Genomic DNA, 20,113 nt, shown 5'->3' with positions numbered 1-20,113 from the left:
AGAACTCCACTTGTCACAGATCTCCAGCCTGAATATTATCCTTCCATCACAACGGTGTCTTCTATCAGTAAACCAGTTATGGATCCATACAATCAAATCACTGTAAATCCTGTGCATTTTAAACTTCTGGATTAACCAATTATGGGTGAATTTATCAAATGCTTTACTAAAATCCATATAGGCAACATCTACTGCCCCACCTTCATTGATAACCTGCCCAAAAAACTTAATGAAGTTAGTAAGACAACTTGATTGAAGTTAGTAAGACATTTTATTTGTGCAATAACAATCGAAAGGATAACATAATTTTATCATTCACAAGTGAAAGTCCAAGGCTCCAGCCTCTCAGTGTGCAATGGTCAGAGGACCTTAAACTGTGGCCCTTAATCATGACATCCTTGCAGTAGATCCATCTGTAGAGGTTGGAATGTACCAGTCTGTAACCTTTGGCCGTTCAGCACGAACCTCCACAAATACAAATGCCTTTTTTTCCCCAGAGCTTCTTAGTAAATGCATGTTCCCGAAAGAAATGGATGACTGCCTCATCGGCGACGTAGACGCCTCCAGAGCAGCTGGTGTAGTGATGAAACTCAGTGTGTAATTGATGTGACAGGGAAGGCCTTCTCATCAATTACTCTCTCCACAGATGCTATCTGACCAGATGAATATCTCCAACACGTTCTGTTCTTCTTCAGCAGGACAATTGACTGACCATTTGAAATTTGTGCATTTCATCCCGTACACTAAAAGCTGAGAAGAAAAAAAGGAACAAGATTTTCTGAAGGTCTGCAGTAGACAAGAGCAAAGATCCTAGGACAAGAGCGTTTACTCGCCTGCCCGAGGTTAAGGTGAAACACACATTCCGAGCTCACCTTGTCATCGGCTGCAGACGAGGTAATGTTATCCACTCCGTAAGTAAGATCACGAACTTTAGTACCACGATTTTTCTTTTCACACACCCGCTTCAAATATGTAGATCATCCAGTGACCATAGGTTCAAATAATTATTTTAATGCAAAGAATACACTTTAATTTAATTACACACGATGAAAGGTTAAGAAAAGGCTCACCTCTGTTTTATGTCTCGAATCCTCTACAGAGCAAGGTATGTTTGGTCAGCGGACAACTCCAAAGAGATAAATAGTTCAATAGTAACAATCCGTGTACTGTTAGATCTGGCAGCAAACCTACTCCTGATCTGTGCGAATGTCCCGAACGTGCAAAAGCCTCTGAGATGAGTTGATAACTTCCTTTCGGACTTGGGTTTGGGGGACAAGTCCTGTCCTTTGTCAAAGGCATTGAAACAATAAATAGATCAATGTTGTAATCCCACGATGGATGCGGCAGCAGCAGGAGCCGGCAAGAACCAGCCGTCGGGCGGGCGGGCGCCACCTCCGTCCCTCACGTGTCCGTTCGGCCGTTAACGGTCGCCCGCGCGCCTCCGCCCGTGCACGAGGCAGGCGGGTGGGCGGGGGCGCGCGACACACACACACACACACATACCTCCCGCTGCTGCTGCCCTCGCCGCGCGTCCTCGTGCATGTGCAGAGCGGCGGCGGCGCGCACTCAGTGCTGCTGACTCGGCGCGATCGGTGCGCCGGCGGCGGGAGGCGAATTAAACAGCCGAGCGTGTGTGTGTGGCCGAGGAGAACTTGAGCTCGTTTTCGGAATCAAATGATTCACATCGCGGGCTCCTGACACTTTTTTCCCCCTTAATTTCCTTTCTCCCTGCCTCCCCCTTCCTTGGATCGTCTCCCCCCCCCCCCCCCTCCTCCTCCTCCTTCCCCCCCACCCCCCCCCCCCCCCCCCCCCCCCCCCCCCCCCCACATTTATTTTTCTGTTAAAAGAAGCAGTTGTTTGTTTTAAAAGCCCTCCCTTGGACATCGGCTGGCCACCCGTCATTTCGGCCACAGGCCTCGGGCTCGGATCACTCTCATAAAAGGTACGGAGGAAGTTGGCCGTCAGTTTTTTGTTTCCCCCTCCTCTCAAAAGGTAGAGCATTCGGTCGGGAAACTTGATAAATTCCTCCTCATTGTTCCAGCGGTTGTGGAGTGAGCAGAGTTCACGCATCAGTGGCTGAGACCACGCTGATTGGAGCGCCCCTCGTTATTTTAAAATGTACCCTGAAAGAAAAATAGTCACCCAAGCCGGACACATATCTCCCAACCTGACCTGCTTTCGGCTTTATGCCCTTAACTGCTTCAGTATAAGTCCTGACTTTTCACTGCCAACCCCCCCCCCCCCCCCCCCTTTCGTTTAAATGACCGTCAAGATCCTGTAATGTTAAAATCCCCAGCAGTGCCACCTTACACAACAAAACCTCGTTGTGCAGGAGAGAGATTTCTCTCTCCACTTCCCTCCCCCATACAAATACAACTTGGTTTTTTTTGTGCTAAGGATATACTTTATATTTCTTAAATAATGCTTCTAATTTCCGTCGATGGTATGTAAATCCAATGCAAAGTGTGTGTTTTTATATCCTTTGGAGGGAAGGGGGGCGGGGAGGGAAAGAGGAAAAAGGCAACGTTGTTGTCTGGTCGTCCGATCTGTGGCCACAAGCATTGCTTGTTGATGTCCATGCGGCGAGTTAGTTTTAAATAGTATTCGGCCGACTTATCCCTTCTCCTTTGGCAAGTGTGCTGATAGCAGTGGCTTCTTTTGACGCTTAAGGTAAAATGTCCAGCGACAGACAGAGGTCTGACGACGAGAGTCCGAGTACGAGCAGTGGGAGCTCGGATGCCGACCAGCGTGACAACCCGCAGGAGGAGAGGAAAGAGCCATCCTCACAGCAACAGCCGAAAAAGAAAGACCCCAAGGTATCCAGCAAAACAACAGCAAAACTCTCCACCAGCGCTAAAAGGTAAGTCCGGCCATTTCTTCCTTTATTTAAAATCTGTTTTAGCATTTGAGTACCGGCATTTTGCCAATTCTGGTTGCACTCCTTTAAAGTCCTTATCGAATATGTCAATATAAACACTCCTCTCCTCATTTGCATATAAACTTGAAAAGAGAATAATTTGGGGAAAGCCGATGTCTACCGGGATTAATCTGCTTTATTTGAATATTTACTGTACTCTTCTACCATTTGTAGTCAAAATTTTATACATTGTCAAGCGACAGATAGTGGAAATTTATGAAAACTTGTCCTGTTATGGGATTTGAGTATAACGCTGCTGAGAACAAAGAGGAAGCAGCCATGTTTTCCACTTTGGTTGGGTGAGCTGCTGAGAAAAGGATGGTGATAGAGGGCACTGTAATCGTTCTTTTACATCTAACTGCAGCACAGTATTTTGTACTGAGTATCTCCATCAATTTTCAGAATTCAAAAGGAACTGGCTGAAATCACACTGGATCCGCCCCCGAACTGCAGGTAAGTGAGGTTGATCAATTAGCAGGTTGCAATATGTGATTTTGGTTGCATTACAGAGATGTAATTTAAATGAATGTCAGTCATATGAGTGGATACATGTTTCTCGGATAAACGCAGGCATTTGTATGTAATTAGCATCTTAAGGGCACGAGATAAAACGTAAATTGAGCAATGGTTATTGGCGTTTGTGACAGTAAATAATGGACTTGCTTGTAAACTTGAAAGCATGCCAATATCTCAATGAAATTTTATAAATACTTTTTTTTGAGTGATTCTGTACGTTTTAAGCAGTTGTGAATGACATTGATAACTTTGTTGAAATAAGTTGCATTTGAGGTGGGAAAGTTGACAGCAAAGAATTAGCTGGTGTGATTTGTGACGATGAAGTATAGTTATTTTTGTTTTCATATGAAACATTGCTTGGTTAATATTTAAAATTCTTATGAATTGAACCATCACAACTTCAAATTTTACTCTTGGTTTGATTAACTTATTTTAGTTACAATAATTGCTCTCAGTAGTCAAATTAGTGGTGTTTCAGTTCTACCTGAAACATTTTTGGGGTGAAAGTGAAATAAGCTCACCTTGCAGAACTCTGCAGAAGAAATTAGTCATAATCTGGGTAGGATCGCTATTAGTTTATTGGTCTTGGACAGTTTGGAGGCATTGTAAACTTTAAGGGTTTTTTTTATCAATGGTGTGTCAAAAATCATGTTTCTGTGCTGCTTGTGTATGTTAGTATTTGAAATTTGGTGATATTGGTATGCTAGAACTACACAATACAATTAGTACTTTTTCAAAGGTGTTGGTGCTTATTAGTTGGCTGTCTATTCAAATTGTTTTATTTAATCAGACCACACGAAGACTGTAATTTTATCAGATCACACAAAGTAACACATTTTTGTGTCAAATATAGTTTAGATATCTTGATGTTTGGTGGAGTTTTGTAATTGAAAGTACGCCTTAGCTGCATTTTATTGGATTTGGTTTATATATGACTTTAACAAAATCAAAGCATCCCATACTCATGAAAATATTGTCCTGTTTGTTTCTTGAGTTGAGATAATAAATGACGTGTGAGAAATGCATTTTTCTGCTCAATGACTACAATTATAATTTAGTTCAGTGTGAAATCTTAAAATCGAATTGAAATTCCATATCATTTGCATGACAAATTAGGTCATTATTTAATTGTGAATTAATTTTTTGAAGATTTTAAACATTTTTCTGACATGTGATGTATCAATTCTTTCCTACATTTATCTTGGAAAATAAATCCTCGGTTTCTTTGAAAATTAGCAGGAGGTTTTGAAGGGAAAATTGGACTAATTTCTTCCATTGTGCCTCAATCTAATTTGCAGTTTTTATAACTTTTGTATATCACTTTAATGTTATAAAATGTTCTAAGACACTTCTCGGGAGTGGAGTTGGACAGATAGGCTAAAGGCAGAAACAACATACTGGGTTATGTTTTTAAAAAATAAAAATATATTATTGAGGCATTCTTTATATATTTTTAAAGTGGGTTCCCTGTAGATCCACAGAAGAGAAATATCTAATGAGGAAGGAATATCTATGGAGGCAAAACATTTGTTTCAAGTATTCCTTTTGCAGAGAGAAAGAAGAACTTTATTGGGGTGTTTAGTTTAGTCTTTCAAATTTGTAAATGCTGTATTTTTACATTTTGTTAAACCAGGACAGGACTTGTCCAGTAACTGACAACGCCCTGCAGAGTGTAGAACAGGCAGACCTAAAGGTACAGGTACATGAGAAAAATATATTTTGCTGGAGCAACTCAACAGGTCAGCCAGCATTTGTGGAGGGAAATGCTGATAGTGTTTCAGGTGGGATTGTTACTTAGATTGGAGCAGAGGAGAGATGGCTGGCGAAAAGCGAGGGGATAAGAGCAGGTGGATAAGAGCAGGCCCGTGACATGTGGATCCAGGTAAAGAGGGATTGACTGGCAGATGTGGGAGAGAAGGGTGGAAATAGTAACCAAGGTTGGAAGTGATGTGGAGAAGTCAAAATAGTACAAATGGAGAATCTAAGAAGAAAGGTGGGGAGTGAAATGTTGAACTGTAGGGGGCATGGGGTAGTATGAAGAGGGGAGTGTTGGGGAAGAAAAATGGGGGACCAGGTGTAAGGACAGGTGGGTAATAAGTCAGTAAAGAGGAAAGGAACTGGGTGGTGGGAGGGTGGAGTGGAATGAAAGGTGTGATTGAGTGGAGTGGGTGGTAGAGCTAGCTGGGCAGATGAGAGGGGGTGGAGTTTGGGGGCGGGGTGAGTGATTTACCTGACATTGAAGAATTGAGTGTTCAAGCTGTGGGTTGTAGGACATCCAAGCAGAATATGTGATCTATTTTACGAATGGTCTCACTCTGGCAGTGGCAGAGACCAAGGATAGACAAGTCGGTTGGGGAAGTGGAATTGAAACGGAAACTGGTAAACAGGAGCTCCAGCTCGCCCTAGACTGACAGAAAGCAAGTGTTTTACCTCTGGTTACAGGGGAAATGCTGGAGGAGGCAGAGGGGTGTGTGAGGAGAAATGAGCGAGCAATGGATTCATAGAATACTTCCCTGAAAGTGGTGGCACAAGTAGACCGGATGATGATGGTGTTTCCTTTGGTCGGGGCATTGAGTGAAAACATCGGGATGTCATGTAGAGTATTGTGTACAGTTAATGTTGTGTACAGTTATGGTTTGTGGGAAGGATGTCATTCTGCTGGAAAGGGTGCAGAAAATATTCAGATTAATGTTAGCAGTACTGCTAGGCTTGAACTATAAGGAGAGGCTATGTAGGCATGGGGCTCTTTTTCTTTGGGGACTAGAAGGCAGAGAGGTGACTTCAGAAATATAAAATCACGAGAGGCATAGATAAGGTAAATGGCCAGTTCTCAAATTGCAGGTTGTAGGCTTGAGGTGAGAGGGCAAAGATTTGAAGCGGTCCAGAGGGACAAATTTATCAGCCTGAGGATGATGGTTATGTCAAACAAACAGCTGGTGAAAGTCATAAAGGCAGGTACAATAAAAAAATGTTTAGAAGAATTTAGACATGTATGTGGATAAGAGTAGTTTTGAGGGATATAGACCAAACGCAGGCAAATGGGTCCAGGGGAATTGTCTACCAAACAGTCAGCAACATAATGTGAGTTGGACTGAAAGGCCCATCCATCTTGTAAAAAAACTCTATAACTCTTATGACTATTATATTTTGCTTTGGGTACACAGTTTTGCTCCATGGAATAATAACAAGTTTGTTTAAAAAAAAAAAAAAACATTTTTGTATATCTTGTCATCATAGAGATTCTTGGACAAAGTCTGTCACTATTTTGTGGCTGTTATTAGAATGTTAATTGTGAAATGCAGCTCTATTTTAAGTCATAAGTATAGTTCAAAGAAGGCAGAATTGATCTGCTTTTCTCCAATTGAAGTTCTGTCTGAGGAAGGGTCCGGACTTGAATCGTTGTCCATTCTTTCCATAAATGCTGCCTAATGCACTACGTTCCTCCAGCTCTTGTATTTTAGCCACACCAACAATTTGAACACTATTCCCCTATTAAGCACCACTCTTATAGTAAACTTGTAAAGCTTAACTTGTCTTGGAACCTTTAAGAACAACTTGTAAATATCTTGAATTTAGGTGTGTCTTGTTTTGTGAAATGAAATGATAGAGTAAAATATTTTTAAACTTGGCTCACACTTAAAACACTTTACATACAGATATTTAATATTACAACATGCAGATGCAAAAAGGATTTCTTGTGCTGCAGGAACATTTTGTATGTGACAGTTACGTATCTTTCCCTCAACTATTTGAAAAGTCAGTGCTGATATGTTATAGGTGTTATGGAGATTTTATTTCTAAAAAATTGCTGTACAAATATTTGAATGGAATTGGTAATATTAATAAATCCTTGATATCACTAGAATCTGGTTAGTCTTGGTAATGCAATAGGCCAATATTAATAAATTGATGCGAATTTTGGTTTTAAGATTCTGCATGTATGTTTTTAAGGACAGGCATTTTCTGAACAGTAGAAATATTACAACTTCCAATTTTGCAAAAATAGTTGAAATACTTTTATCTTTGGAATAAAAGTTATGATGGTGAAATACAGGATTAAATTAAAGTAATCTTGATTTTTTTTTTTTTTAATGTTGTATTTTGGAATCGGTGTGATTTGGTTTCTTAAAGCTTACCAATAAATTAAATTATTTTGTAAATTAAACCAGTTGCAGATTCTAATTTTTTAAAATTGTAATGCATGCAATTGGAATTTGAGTGAACTGTGTGATGTTACCCTTACAAAAAAAAAATTGGTCATTCAAGTTTCCAGATAATCAAACAAAGCCATTAGATTTTGTAGTTCTCGTCAGATCCAAGTACTTTTCCTTGAGCATCAGAAATTTTGTACGGAGTGTTATTCATTCTTCCTGGACGTGTGTGTCAGATGTTAACACTTACTAATCTGTCTGTAATTGCCCAACAAGCTCTTCATGCTCTGTAGAATTTGGAACCAAAGTCTCAAAGTTCCCCCTGTATCTGTATTTTATCAGCTTTAACACATAACAAACCTGTGTAATTTAGGCTTCACATATGTCATTCCATTAAAGGTGCAAATTCTACTAATTACGCTAATGCCATCACTAAAGAGGAGATTTTTGCATGAATGGATGATAAATCCTTTTCTCTTGTTCAAGTGTTCCTTGTCCAAATGCACAGGTGTAAACATGGCTTATCACCCGCATCGTTTTAGTGTGACAATTTATCTAGTTTCATATGTTGTTTTTCTCAAGCAGCAAAATTACCAGGAACTGCACCACAGCTTCAGGATCCTGGTGAGATTGTACAAAAATCGTAAATGAAAACTAGTGCAAGTAGTACCTACACTAACTAGCTAATATGGCAAAATAGAATATTTTGGCTCCTAAATTTCTTGTGTTCCCTTGCTACCTTTCCTGCAAGGAATCAAAAGATATCATAAATGAAGAACACAGCTGAACACATTAAGCTAAAAGTTTAAGATTGTTCTTGTGCCTCTTGGTTGTACAAATTGGCTGCTAGTTAACATGTTTTTGAAAGGGCAATCATATTCCATGAAGTGCTTATGCCAATGTTTGAGCTTCACCACCTTCACCCACTGCAACCTGGCCATAGAAACCTTAGTAATTGTGCAAGTTCCTTTTGGACAAACATTTTTCACATCGTTTCTCTTCAAGCTACTGTAATTATTGCTCAAAGCTTGAACAGATTTAACCATTAAATGTTCTTGCGCCTACGATTTCCGGTCGCCTCGATCGCCGGCAGTTACGTCGATCGCCAGTTTGAGTCTTCAATGTAGTTTTTTCTTGCAGAATAGGGAGAATAGGGAGGGTTAGGCTGGGATCATTCTCTGCGAGATGGTACTCTACAGGTTTTACTTGTTGGCATTGATTTATCCTGAAGTCCAAATTTACCCCTGTATTGACTCTTACTGTGTCGATGAGCATGTGTACATTTAATTTTGATTTAAAATTTCAAAGTTTGGTATGCTTTTTCCCATTGTAATTGGGGATAATAGCTCCTAATAAAGGGTATTTCCTGCATTAACAACATAACTGCAGTTATAATGCTCAACAGTTCAGGTACTATTTGATAGGGGAGGGTGTAGGAAGAGAGAATGAAGTTAACATTTGATGTCAATTACCTTCAATGATGTCATTGACCAAACTGGAAAGGGTAGAACTTGGGACATGGAGGAGATGTCTTTTGGTTTGAATAAAAACAATGGTTCCTCCTGATAAGTTGTATATAATCATTCTTATTTAAATAAGCTTAGTTTAAACTTGTGGATGGCTGGACCAATGCTCAGGAAATCAGGATGAGTTTGCAGAAATTGCAGTTTGGTACTGAAAATGTGCATCTGAATTGGTTTGCATCACATTTAAATTCTCCAATTCTAGGTGCACAGATTGGAACTTTAGTAAATCACGTTTGTGGACATGCCTGGGATTAAACTGTGCCGACATGGAAATTTGATCCTGTTTTGCTGGATGCAAATTACATATGTGACCATAGTACACATTTGGCATCAGGGATTTGCATCATTTCTTGGGCAGGGGAACTTGTATCTTATAGAAACTCACAAAATTCTTAAGGGGTTGGACAGGCTAGATGCAGGAAGATTGTTCCTGATGTTGGGGAAGTCCAGAACAAGGGGTCACAGTTTAAGGATAAGGGGGAAATCTTTTAGGACCGAGATGAGGAAAACTTTTTTCACACAGAGAGTGGTGAATCTCGGGAGTTCTCTGCCACAGAAGGTAGTTGAGGCCAGTTCATTGGCTATATTTAAGAGGGAGTTAGATGTGGCCCTTGTGGCTAAAGGGATCAGGGGGGTGTGGAGAGAAGGCAGGAACAGGATACTGAGTTGGATGATCAGCCATGATCATATTGAATGGCGGTGCAGGCTCGAAAGGCCGAATGGCCTACTCCTGCACCTATTTATTTTCTATGTTTCTATGCTGTGCAGACGGGAATATAGTGGTATGCTAGTAAGTAAATCATGTAGCTAAATTCAGCGTGGTGAGCACAATGAAACCTCCCAAACCTCACCACTTCTCCCCACCCTGTTGCTGAACCTGCTGTAGATTTAAGCCCTTCTCCCACCATCAAGTAATGTTGCCTCTTAAGTTTTGCCTCTCTTCCCCCCCCCTCTCCCCCCCGCCAACCAAAGTTGGTGGCGGTCTCTGCCCACATCCCTGTTTCTCTGTAAGTCATGCTGCTGATTATGAAACTTATCTCCATGAACCAAAAACTGGTCCTCAGTCTGATCAACAATCCTATTGCTGATACCTCTCCCTTCACTGATCTCACAGACCTGAAGAAAGCAACCTTGGAGAAAATAACAGTGGCATATTGTTGAATCCCAAAATCTGCAATGCAGTTTTTGGCAGTTGAATACTTTGGGTATAGGGTGCTTGGCATTTCTAGCAATTATATCTCCACTTCTTTTGCTGCTTTGCTGATAATCTTGTTCCTTATCCTAGGCCTTCTCATACACTCACTTTTAACATTTCCTTCATTTCAATTCCTTTCCTCTTGATCAATGGTGAGATTTCTCTTGTGGTTTACTTTCTGTGTATTATTTGGGTGAAAGGTGGAAGACAAAAAGAACTGTCAGATTATATTGAATTTGTTTTGTTAAAATGTTGTTTCAGTGAGCATTTCCATTCACTTCTAGTTGTTTGTGTTCACTCGGATACATTGTATTGTTTCTTCCATTCTGCATCCATGCTTCATCTTTACCATGTCGCTTAAGACTTGTGAAACAACTGCTCGATTATTTGCATATTTCATCCATAACTCTTCTCATGATTGTTTGGAGCAGTGGTTTTGTTGATGGTGGAGGTAGCATTGTGGATATAATTTTAATTTTTATTCTTCATTCTTCATTTCTTTGTTTTCCATAGATAGGCATTGCTTTCATGAACTCAGTTGTGGTTGCAAAACACAACTTTGTATATCTTTGTTTTTGTAATTTTTTCCTCAAATTTGTTGCCCAACCATTCTATTTTATATTTATTTTTCATCATAATTCACTTTTTCGAACCTGAAATCTGGGTGGATTCTGACTGGTTCTGTTTTCACCAAAAAAAAAAATCAGAAGTTGTCAAACTTTTCTTTTTGAAAATAGCATGACAATTGGTCATGGTATAAGTGATTTGATATGAATGGTTAACAGCTGTTGTGAGCTGTGCATAGCAAAATTAGTTTAATGGGGTAAAATTGGAGAGTGAGTCGAAGAAACATTGGTGATGAACATTATATATTTTTAAAAGGCAGTGTGATGAGAAACAGAAACAAGATTTGGGCTATTCAATCCTCTTCCTGCTTCATTCAAAAGATCTTGTTCGATCTTCAGCATTACAGAACACTGGAGTTGTCAAATCTTAAGATCTGTACCAAAAATATTTCAGCAGCAGGCATATTAATGCACGGATGAAGGCAATTACTACCACTTTTATATAAAAGAGGATAGAAATAGAAACCTTAGTTATTGATTTAATTAAATATAGGTTTCCATTGATCTGATTGGGACTGACATTTTGGAAGATTGGTGACAATTAGATGTTGGATAGACTCCTTCAGTTGCCCAGATCTTGGGGAAGGGTCATGAGAATTAGAGCTGTTATGTCATGTTAAGCTAAAATAAAATCATAATATGATTGTTGGTATAACTTTGGTTATTATTACAAGGCTTTTCCCCTATATTTAAGCACATGTTGGATATTATGAATCTTGTAACTGGACAATTTACTGAGGATTTATAAAAGTATTTGGTGTAATTTGTTAGAATCTAGGCAATCCAATGCAATTAAGTTCCTATAAAATAGTTTATGATAAATCATGTAACAATCAAAACACGTACTGCAGTGCACATTTATGGTTACAGCAGATGGGGTGCTTTCACCAAAATGGTCACTTTGTAAAGCAATGTAGCTGTGTGTAAGGTGCAGCAATTTTACCTTGATTTACAACAAAAGTTGAAAACTTTATGCAGTGTAAAGCCTTAAATTATGTATTTGTAATTAATTATGGCAGTATTATTTTAATTACACTGTTCAACAAAAATGGAAAACCAATACTTTTTCACAATATATAAGGAAAAACATTAAGCTTAGGTGGAGGTGGTGGTGCAGTGGTTGGGATGTTCAAAAGGGGAAAGGGTTAACTGAAGCAACAAACAAACTGAGACCCAGTGTCAAATCAAAATGGTTAAGTAGGGAGTCGACACTCCTCTCTTCACCTAAACTGAGGTAGGTGGAAAAAGGAAAGAGTATGGTGACATTCACTGTTCTCTTTTTCTTTCCCCGTTTTTAGACTTTTACTTTAGACTTTACAGATACAGCGTGGAAACGGGCACTTCGGCCCGGCGGGTCTGCGGCAACCAGCGATCACCCCGCATACTAGTACTTTCCTACACACTAGGGACAATTTTAGAACTTACAAACTCCAATAAACCTACAAACATGTACGTCTTTGGAGTGTGGGAAGAAACCGGAGCACCCAGAGAAAACCCATGCTATCACAGCGAGAACATACAAACTCTGTACAGACAGCACCTGTAGTCAGGATTGAAGCAGGATCTCCAGCACCGTAAGGCAGCAACTCTGCCACTGTGCTGCATTTTCTTGCTATTTTGTTCTTCTTTTCCTCTCCCTCCCTGCAAACAATTTTTAGGGAGATGTTTGAGTACCTCTGAAAGCCATGCGGTCTAGAATGATGGGCTTGTGGAGTGGTATGAATGGTACCCTGAAAGTTAAGGCAGCAGCAGGTGCAAAGGTGTCTCATTTGTCAGGACATCAGTTTAGTTATTATCTTGTGTACACAGGAAAAGGGGGGGTTGGCGATTGGGAAAGGGGAGAGCTTGGTGAGGTAGGCATGCAGGTGCAGGCAAGTAAAAGAAGCAAATGGTATGTTAGCTTTCATTGCAAAAGTAGTTGGAGTACTGCAGTTGTAGGGTCTTGGTGAGACCACACCTGGAGTATTGCGTTTTCAGGGAATTGCTTGTTCTGCATGCTAGCCTGTCAAATCCTACTATATGCGTGAACCTCCTCTGGAATAGAAACCGTCACTATGTTCTGGCGTTATCTTGCCACTTTCAAGTCTCTGAAAAATCTTATCTTGGCTGAAGGAGATGTGCAATTTCTCATTTTTGCAGTGTTCTGGTATCCTGGCAGCACTGGATTATTGAAGAAGCAGTCAGCCTGCACTAGCTCGATGATGTTGGCTGCTTCCACTACCACTCCTTACAGCTGCCACAGGTTGCACTCGATTCACTCCCTCACCAGATTGCCAGAGGACCTCCTACGGCCTCCCCCACAAACACCACAATCGCTGCAAGCATGTCATTTGTCAGGTCGTGAGTCTGGATGGATCGGGAATATAAAGAATTCTACCAAATCATGGTCTGGGTTGCGGGGAGCACTGATGGAAAGTGGGTTTTCACAGAATTTCTCAGCACAGCAACGTGAAAGGCAGTTGAGCACACTACATTAGAGGGTCAAAAATTCTGCAAATGAAATGCTATGTGGAATAAATGTAGCAATGCAGTTATAATTACCTGGGATGTTGTCAAAGTTCATCATGTTAATTGATGTCTTTTAGGAAGGATGAATGGTATTTTTACCTGAACTGGGTCCTGTGTAGTGACTGATGTACACCAGCTTACTTAATCTTTAACAGTTGTCATCAGCACCTCCTGGGGAAATTTTACATACAAAGGGCAGCCGTGTTTTGGAGAACATGTTGTAGAGCAATGCCCCGGTTGCAATAGTTTGGTTGAATTGCACACACAATTTGCAATTTTACTTGTGCTCTTATGGAATTTGCTAAGTGGATGGCGATGAGGCTAACAGTTCTCATAGATATGGTGGAGGAAATCTGAGAGCATCCTTTGGAATATACAGAAATACATTCAAAATCGCAATTTCTTGTTTCTCCGATCTTCTACAGGGCACAGCTTGCTTGGATATAATTGGAAGAATTGCTGAAGTACTTATAAACTGTTCTATCTAGATAAAAACAAGCCCTGAGGATTTTACACTTCGAATGAAATGCAATTGAGTTTTTATTGGCATGCGAAGCCACAACTACTTCACATTCTCATTGGCTGACGTAAAATTAATTTTTGTGTTCGGTATTGAATTCGTTCGGAATTAAAATTTCCTATTCAAATTACTTTTTGTCTTTTGGCGTGTTTGGTTTCATGTTTTAAATCTTGTGTTTGATTAAATCTGCCATTCTATATATCATCATAGTTGATCTGCCTTTCATTGATTATGGCAGGAATCAACTCACCCACCCGCTTCAATTTGCCTATTGCCACAAAAAGTCAAAAGCAGGTGCTATTTTACTAGCTCTCCACTTTGGTCTGGACCATCTGGATAACATGAACGTGTATATTCGGCTGCTGTTCACTGACTGCAGCTTTGCATACAGTGCAATAAAACTCTCCACATTTGTCAAGTTGCAAGCCCTGGGCCTCTATAATTCAAAGAATCAATGTCACTGGCTCCTTGACTTCATTGGCAGACCTCAGTCAAGGATCTGGAACTTTTCCTCCTTTATGACAATCAATACATGTGCTTAACCTCCACAGCTTTACTCTCTTCGCACTCAGGACTGTAATGCTCAGCACAGCTCCGATTCTGTCCACAAATCTGATATAACACAACTGTTAGCCGAATCATGGGTGATGATGAGTCAACATATGGGAGAGAGAGACAACACCTGGTTGAGTGGTGTCGCTTAGTGTCGGCAAAATTGAAGAAATTGTCATTGACTTCAGAAAGGGCAAGTCTGGAGACTACTTTCCAGTTTTCAGTGATAGGTCGACAGTGAAGAGAGTTAGCAGCTTCAACTTTATGCGCCTTAACATCTCCGATGACCTGACCTAAGCACAACATATAAATGTAATCACGAAGAAGGTGCACCAATGCCTCGACTTTCGTAGAAATTTGAATCGACTCGGTATGTCACCGAATACTCAAACTTCTACAGATGCACTGCGGAAAGCATCCTGAGTCATTGCACATGGTCCGATATCGCAATTCCAATGCACAGGAACCCTAGAGGCTGCATAGACTGGTGGACTGAGGCCAGCTCTCCCTACCATCAAAAGCACCTTCATGAAGTGCTGCCTCACGAATCAAGGATCCTCACCATCTTTGTCATGCTCTCTTCTTGCTGCTGCCATTGTGCAGGAAATATGGAAGTGTGCACTCCTTCCTCACCAGGTGTGGGAATAGTTACAGTACTTTCTTATGACCATCGGGTTCTTGAACTGACCCTCACAATCCTAACCCTACCTGAGCAACTACGGACCACCTTTTGCCCTAGCTTGTTTTCTATTTGTGTTTTTTTGTACTAATGTCTTTTTTTTGCACAATCTTTTTCTTTTTGCTTTCTTGAATAATTTGTGTATAATTTGATTTTGTGTGCTTGTCTAAGTCTACCTGCCTGCGATGCTGCTTCAGGCACGATTTTCATTGTGCTTGTACCTCACCATACTAGTGTATGATAATAAATACTTGACTGACTGACCTATTGCTGATTTGGTATCAAATGATACCCCTAATTGATAAATCTATGCCAAAGTGATCTCTTTATTTTACTGGTAGACAAATGCTGGAGAAACTCAGCGGGTGAGGCAGCATCTATGGAGCGAAGGAAATAGGCAATGTTTCGGGTTGAGGCCCTTCTTCAGACTCGTAGGCAATGTTTCGGTTCGAGACCCTTCTTCAGACCCTTCTTTTATTTTACTGGGCAGTTTACAAGGTTAGCGTCAAGTGCGATGCTGCTACTGATCAGAACATTGTTGCTGCACCACCTTCTTCCAAAGCCTCTTTAGCTCCATTGAATATATTGGAAAGCAGTCACTGATTATTTGTACGAAATTACACAAAGTGCTGGAATAACTCAGCAGGTCAGGCAGCATCCCTGGAGAAAAGGAATAGGGGACGTTTCAGGCATGGATAGGTGACGTTTTGGGTTGAGACCATCCTTTAGGCTGATGATTTCTGCCTCTTGACAGATTGATTAATCCGGAGATGAACTTTACCTCCACATAATCTTGACCATTATCCCATGATATGTCCTGCCACTTAAAATTTTGAGAAAGATTTCTTCCAATCTGCACTGGGAGTTACAGCTGTGACATCACAATGGGATCTCTTTTACAATTTTAAAAAACTGTCCCCGATAAAAGCATGCTGCCCTCTCCATCCCGCCTCTCCAGGGCTCGAACCACAATCCAGGGCCCTGAGCGTGCTTGGACAAAGACACAGACACTGACTAGGCCCGGAGCCGCACTCATCCCTCCCCCTCACGCCGCACCATATTGCGTTGGGGGAACGAGGCCCAACTTGGGGGTAGGGAGGGGAGAGGGAATTTGAACTTGAAGATTATTGTGGTGATGGAATCAAATATTTACAAATTATGACCCAGGAGGGAGTTATACCAGTTGGGTTTAATCTGTTTTTCTCTATGGAAGTAAGGTTCAATTTATATCTAGCCATCTGGGGAAAATGGCCTTCCTTGGTATGTTGGCAATTTGTTCTAATATATCCACACAATGGATGATGTGTTTGCCAATTGAACTTAAAATAAATTAATATTTAAATTGGCCAGATAAAACTGGCAGCTGAAAATGAAAAGGCACACAGTCACTTATTCATTGCCTGATCTCTTGCTCTCGATATTAATCAGATAATAACATTAATTTGGTGATAATGGTACATTCTGGCAACATTGAATCAGTATAAAATGGGTGATAACTGAGGATGTACTGTATCCATTGTTCAAGATGTGGATTCGTACACATCGGCGAGATCTAAAGCAGACTGGGTGATAGTTTCGAGGAACACCTTTGCTCAGCCTGCGTGAAGCTACCTGATCTCCCGGTTACTGGACACTTTAATTCTCCTTACCATTCCTACATAGATCTTTCTGTCCTTGGTCTCCTCCACTGTCAGAATGAGGCTAAACGCAAATTGGAGGAACAGCATCTTATATTTCGTTTGGACAGCTTACAGTCCAGTGGTATGAATATTGATTTCTCTCACTTCAGGTAGCCCCGGCATTCTCTCTCTCTCTCTATCCCTCCTCCACCCAAGTCGCACCAGCTTCTCATTTTCACCCTACAAACAGCTAACAACAACCTGTTTCCTTTATCATCGTTACTTTTTTTGCATATCTTTCATTCATTGTTCGTTATCTCTCCACATCACCGCCTATATCTCTCGTTTCCCTTATCCCTAACCAGTCTGAAGAAGGGTCTCGACCCGAAAAGTCACCCATTCCTTCTCTCCAGAGATGCTGCCTGTCCCGCTGAGTAACTCCAGCTTTTTGTGTCTAAAGAAATACCAGATCTGTTTCACTGCATTCAGTTGAATCATGTTTTTAATTTGGACGTGGCCAAACACTTGGACTGGCACATTTAACCAAAATAGGTTACTTTTTAAGATAATATAAAAGAAAAGATCCTGAGCATTTTTCAATGAGGGTAGATGTTATGGGTGTCAGGGGTTATGGGGAGAAGTAAGGAGAATGGAGTTGAGAGGGAAAGATAGGTCCACCATGTTTGAATAGTTGAGTGGCCGTGATGGACCAAATGACCTAATTTTCAAAGTTCAAAGTAAACTTTATTGTCAATTCAAATAAATTGGATTGAAATTGTGTTTTCCCCATACTCCAAATGTGCAAGTAATATTTATAACACAGACAGACAATATACCAATAAGATAGACAATATACATTATTTAAAATATTCACAGTGTGCCAGACTGTAGTAAAATTTTGAGGTATGTTATTGAGGTGCAATAATAAAGGTGCAATATAGAAAAGTGCAAATAGCATACTGCAGACATTGAGTTAAAGTTAAATGTTCATGGAATTTTCTTGAGTGTGTTGAGTAGTCTGATGGCCTGAGGAAAAAGCTGTTTTTGAATTTTGCTTCTAGAACTAAAATAGCTTATGTTATAAGAAATTGCTATGAAATATTAAAAGAGCCTCTTCTCTCAAATCATGTTATCATGATGAGAAAGAAGCTGAACAATTGGACTATACTGATTGCATTTAATGCAATTTATTGCAAGACTGTTAGTCTTGTTGTCTGAGATTAGTTTGAGCATTTTGATCAACGTTAAGAGAGAGATTTAGCTCTTATGCCTAACGGAATCAAGGGATATGGGGAGAAAGCAGGAACGGGGTACTGATTTTGGATGATCTGCCATGATCATATTGAATGGCAGTGCTAGCTCAAAAGGGCCGAATGGCCTACTTGTGCTCCGATTTTCTGTTTCTTTGTTAAATCTTTGAGACGTTATAGCTATCTGTGTACCTTCTGTTCGCAAAACAAATTACTATCTTTTAAGCTGTGTAATTTGTACTCTAGTAACCGAGTAGAGGAGAAGGAGTTTATGCTGCACTTGCATTAATATTTGTAACTTTTTTAAAGGTAGATTTCAGTTTGCCACTTATAATGGGTTTATGTTTTAGCTTTCAGAAAATATCCAGTGTGTGGTAGTTTCACCAGAAGGAGTGCAAAATTTGGGACACAGTGTGTATTAGAAAGCAGGCTGAATGTATTACATTATCGCAGCACAATTTACTGACAAATGCATTAGCAAGGAATTCAAAGGTGTTTGTAAAACCTGCTGTATTGCTAGAACAAAAGAGTAGCTGATCTAGCGGTTCATTTGAAGGTCACAAGTGACCATTCCCTTTACTTAACAGACAAATAATAGACAGATAATGCAGAATTTGGTGCAATTGACTTAACGACTATTATTGGTTCCAAGATACTACTCATTTTTTATGGAAGGTGCATATGAGGAATTATTTGCAAATACCCTATTGATATGTCTTGTTGCATTTAATTCTCATACGCTGTGAGGAGTCAATAATTTTGAATGTGGAAGTTCATATTTTAATTTCATTAGTTATTTCAGTTTTTTTTTTAAACCCAGCAGGTCAGGATTTAGAAAATATCTGAAATATTTAAGGATTTTTAGAGGTCAAAATTGAGGCTGGGACTTAACACGTGGAATACAAGAAGCTGAAATAGCATTTGCTCAAATGCAAATTTAAAATTCCTGTATTTGTCATAAAATGCAGCAAAGGATGCTTGATTTCATTAAATTTGTTTTCAAGGCCAGAGAAGTTGTTAAACAATTAGTAATCCATTTAATGGAGTATCATTCCGCATGTATTGCAAATCCTGATTGACTATTCTTACAACACGAATAGTTATTAAAATTGAAGTTATGCAATTTTATATTTGTTGATGAAAACTACAATGAGGGACTCTGTAGAAGAGCTATGTATAACTTGCATACATTTTATTATAGATTCAAGTCCAGGTAAAAGACAAGACATTACATAGAATAAATTGCATACAAAAGCACAGTAAATTATTTACAAAAGCACAGTAAATTATTTACAAAAGCACAGTAAATTACTTACAAAAACACAATAAATTACATACAAAAGCACAATACATGGTTTAAGACGACAGATAGCACAATGGGCTAAGAGTTTGGCTGGCGACCGGAAGGTAGCCGGTTCAAATCCCGCTTGGAGTGCATACTGTCGTTGTAAGACACTGAACCCATTTAAAAAGGCGCGGGCACACCAGCCCTCCTTTCAAGGGACAACGAGACACTGACAATGACAATATACCAATGTTTTTTTTCATTTCCACAGTCTGAGACAACTTGGTCTCCACAGCTGGATTGGTAGCGTGTAGTGCTAAACCTTATGTTTGATAAGGCCAAGATGATTTCATTTTCAGTCATTAATCCGGCAAATAAATGTCTGCATAAGATTTCTTAAGACAGTTTCTAAAGCATTGACTCCTGCAGCCACAAACATTTCACTTTCACAACACCATCTGGGTCTCTTAAGTAATATTATCATGGCATCATTATAAACTACTTTAAGTCTCTATAAGTTTGCTTTTCTGTAGTTTGACCATAAGTGTGCAGTTTTCATGATTTCTGCAGTGTACTTTGCATGTGTAGGTGGAATCAGTTGCTGGTTTAATAATGTGATATTGGTTTTGCTATAATCATAAATGCTAATTTTGATCTATGTGCTATTTATAGTAATAGACAATGGGCGCAGTAGGCCATTCGGCCCTTCGAGCCAGCACTGCCATTCAATGTGTTCATGGCTGATCATCCCCAATCATTACCCCGACCC

The 20,113-nt window shown here is 40.0% G+C and overlaps 1 protein-coding gene and 1 long non-coding RNA gene across 4 annotated transcripts in view; one reads left to right on the top strand and one right to left on the bottom strand.

Moving 5' to 3' along the window:
• Window positions 1-252: 252 nt before the first annotated feature.
• On the bottom strand, window positions 253-1,772 carry LOC129698693 (uncharacterized). Its single transcript, XR_008723702.1, has 2 exons — window positions 1,071-1,772; window positions 253-750 (listed from the first exon to the last, which is right to left on the bottom strand). It is a non-coding gene; the product is annotated as an uncharacterized LOC129698693 (long non-coding RNA).
• A 42-nt stretch (window positions 1,773-1,814) lies between these two features.
• Window positions 1,815-20,113, top strand: part of ube2e3 (ubiquitin-conjugating enzyme E2E 3 (UBC4/5 homolog, yeast)) — a 74,225-nt gene continuing 55,926 nt past the window's right edge. The window contains exons 1-3 of one of the 3 annotated variants that reach the window (XM_055637870.1): window positions 1,815-1,942; window positions 2,671-2,860; window positions 3,320-3,370. In XM_055637870.1, coding sequence (XP_055493845.1) covers window positions 2,676-2,860; window positions 3,320-3,370 — 236 coding nt within the window. In that variant the 5' untranslated portion in view covers window positions 1,815-1,942; window positions 2,671-2,675. Of the gene's footprint in view, window positions 1,943-2,101; window positions 2,205-2,272; window positions 2,444-2,670; window positions 2,861-3,319; window positions 3,371-20,113 lie in introns of those variants that run through there. The other 2 variants (XM_055637868.1, XM_055637869.1) reach the window with 2 other exon arrangements.

The sequence above is a fragment of the Leucoraja erinacea genome, chromosome 7 (genome assembly GCF_028641065.1).
Source record: "Leucoraja erinacea ecotype New England chromosome 7, Leri_hhj_1, whole genome shotgun sequence".
In the NCBI taxonomy this organism is placed as follows: Eukaryota; Metazoa; Chordata; class Chondrichthyes; order Rajiformes; family Rajidae; genus Leucoraja; species Leucoraja erinaceus.
Note: the sequence above shows the minus strand (reverse complement) of the source record. Positions and strands in the feature narration are given on the sequence as shown.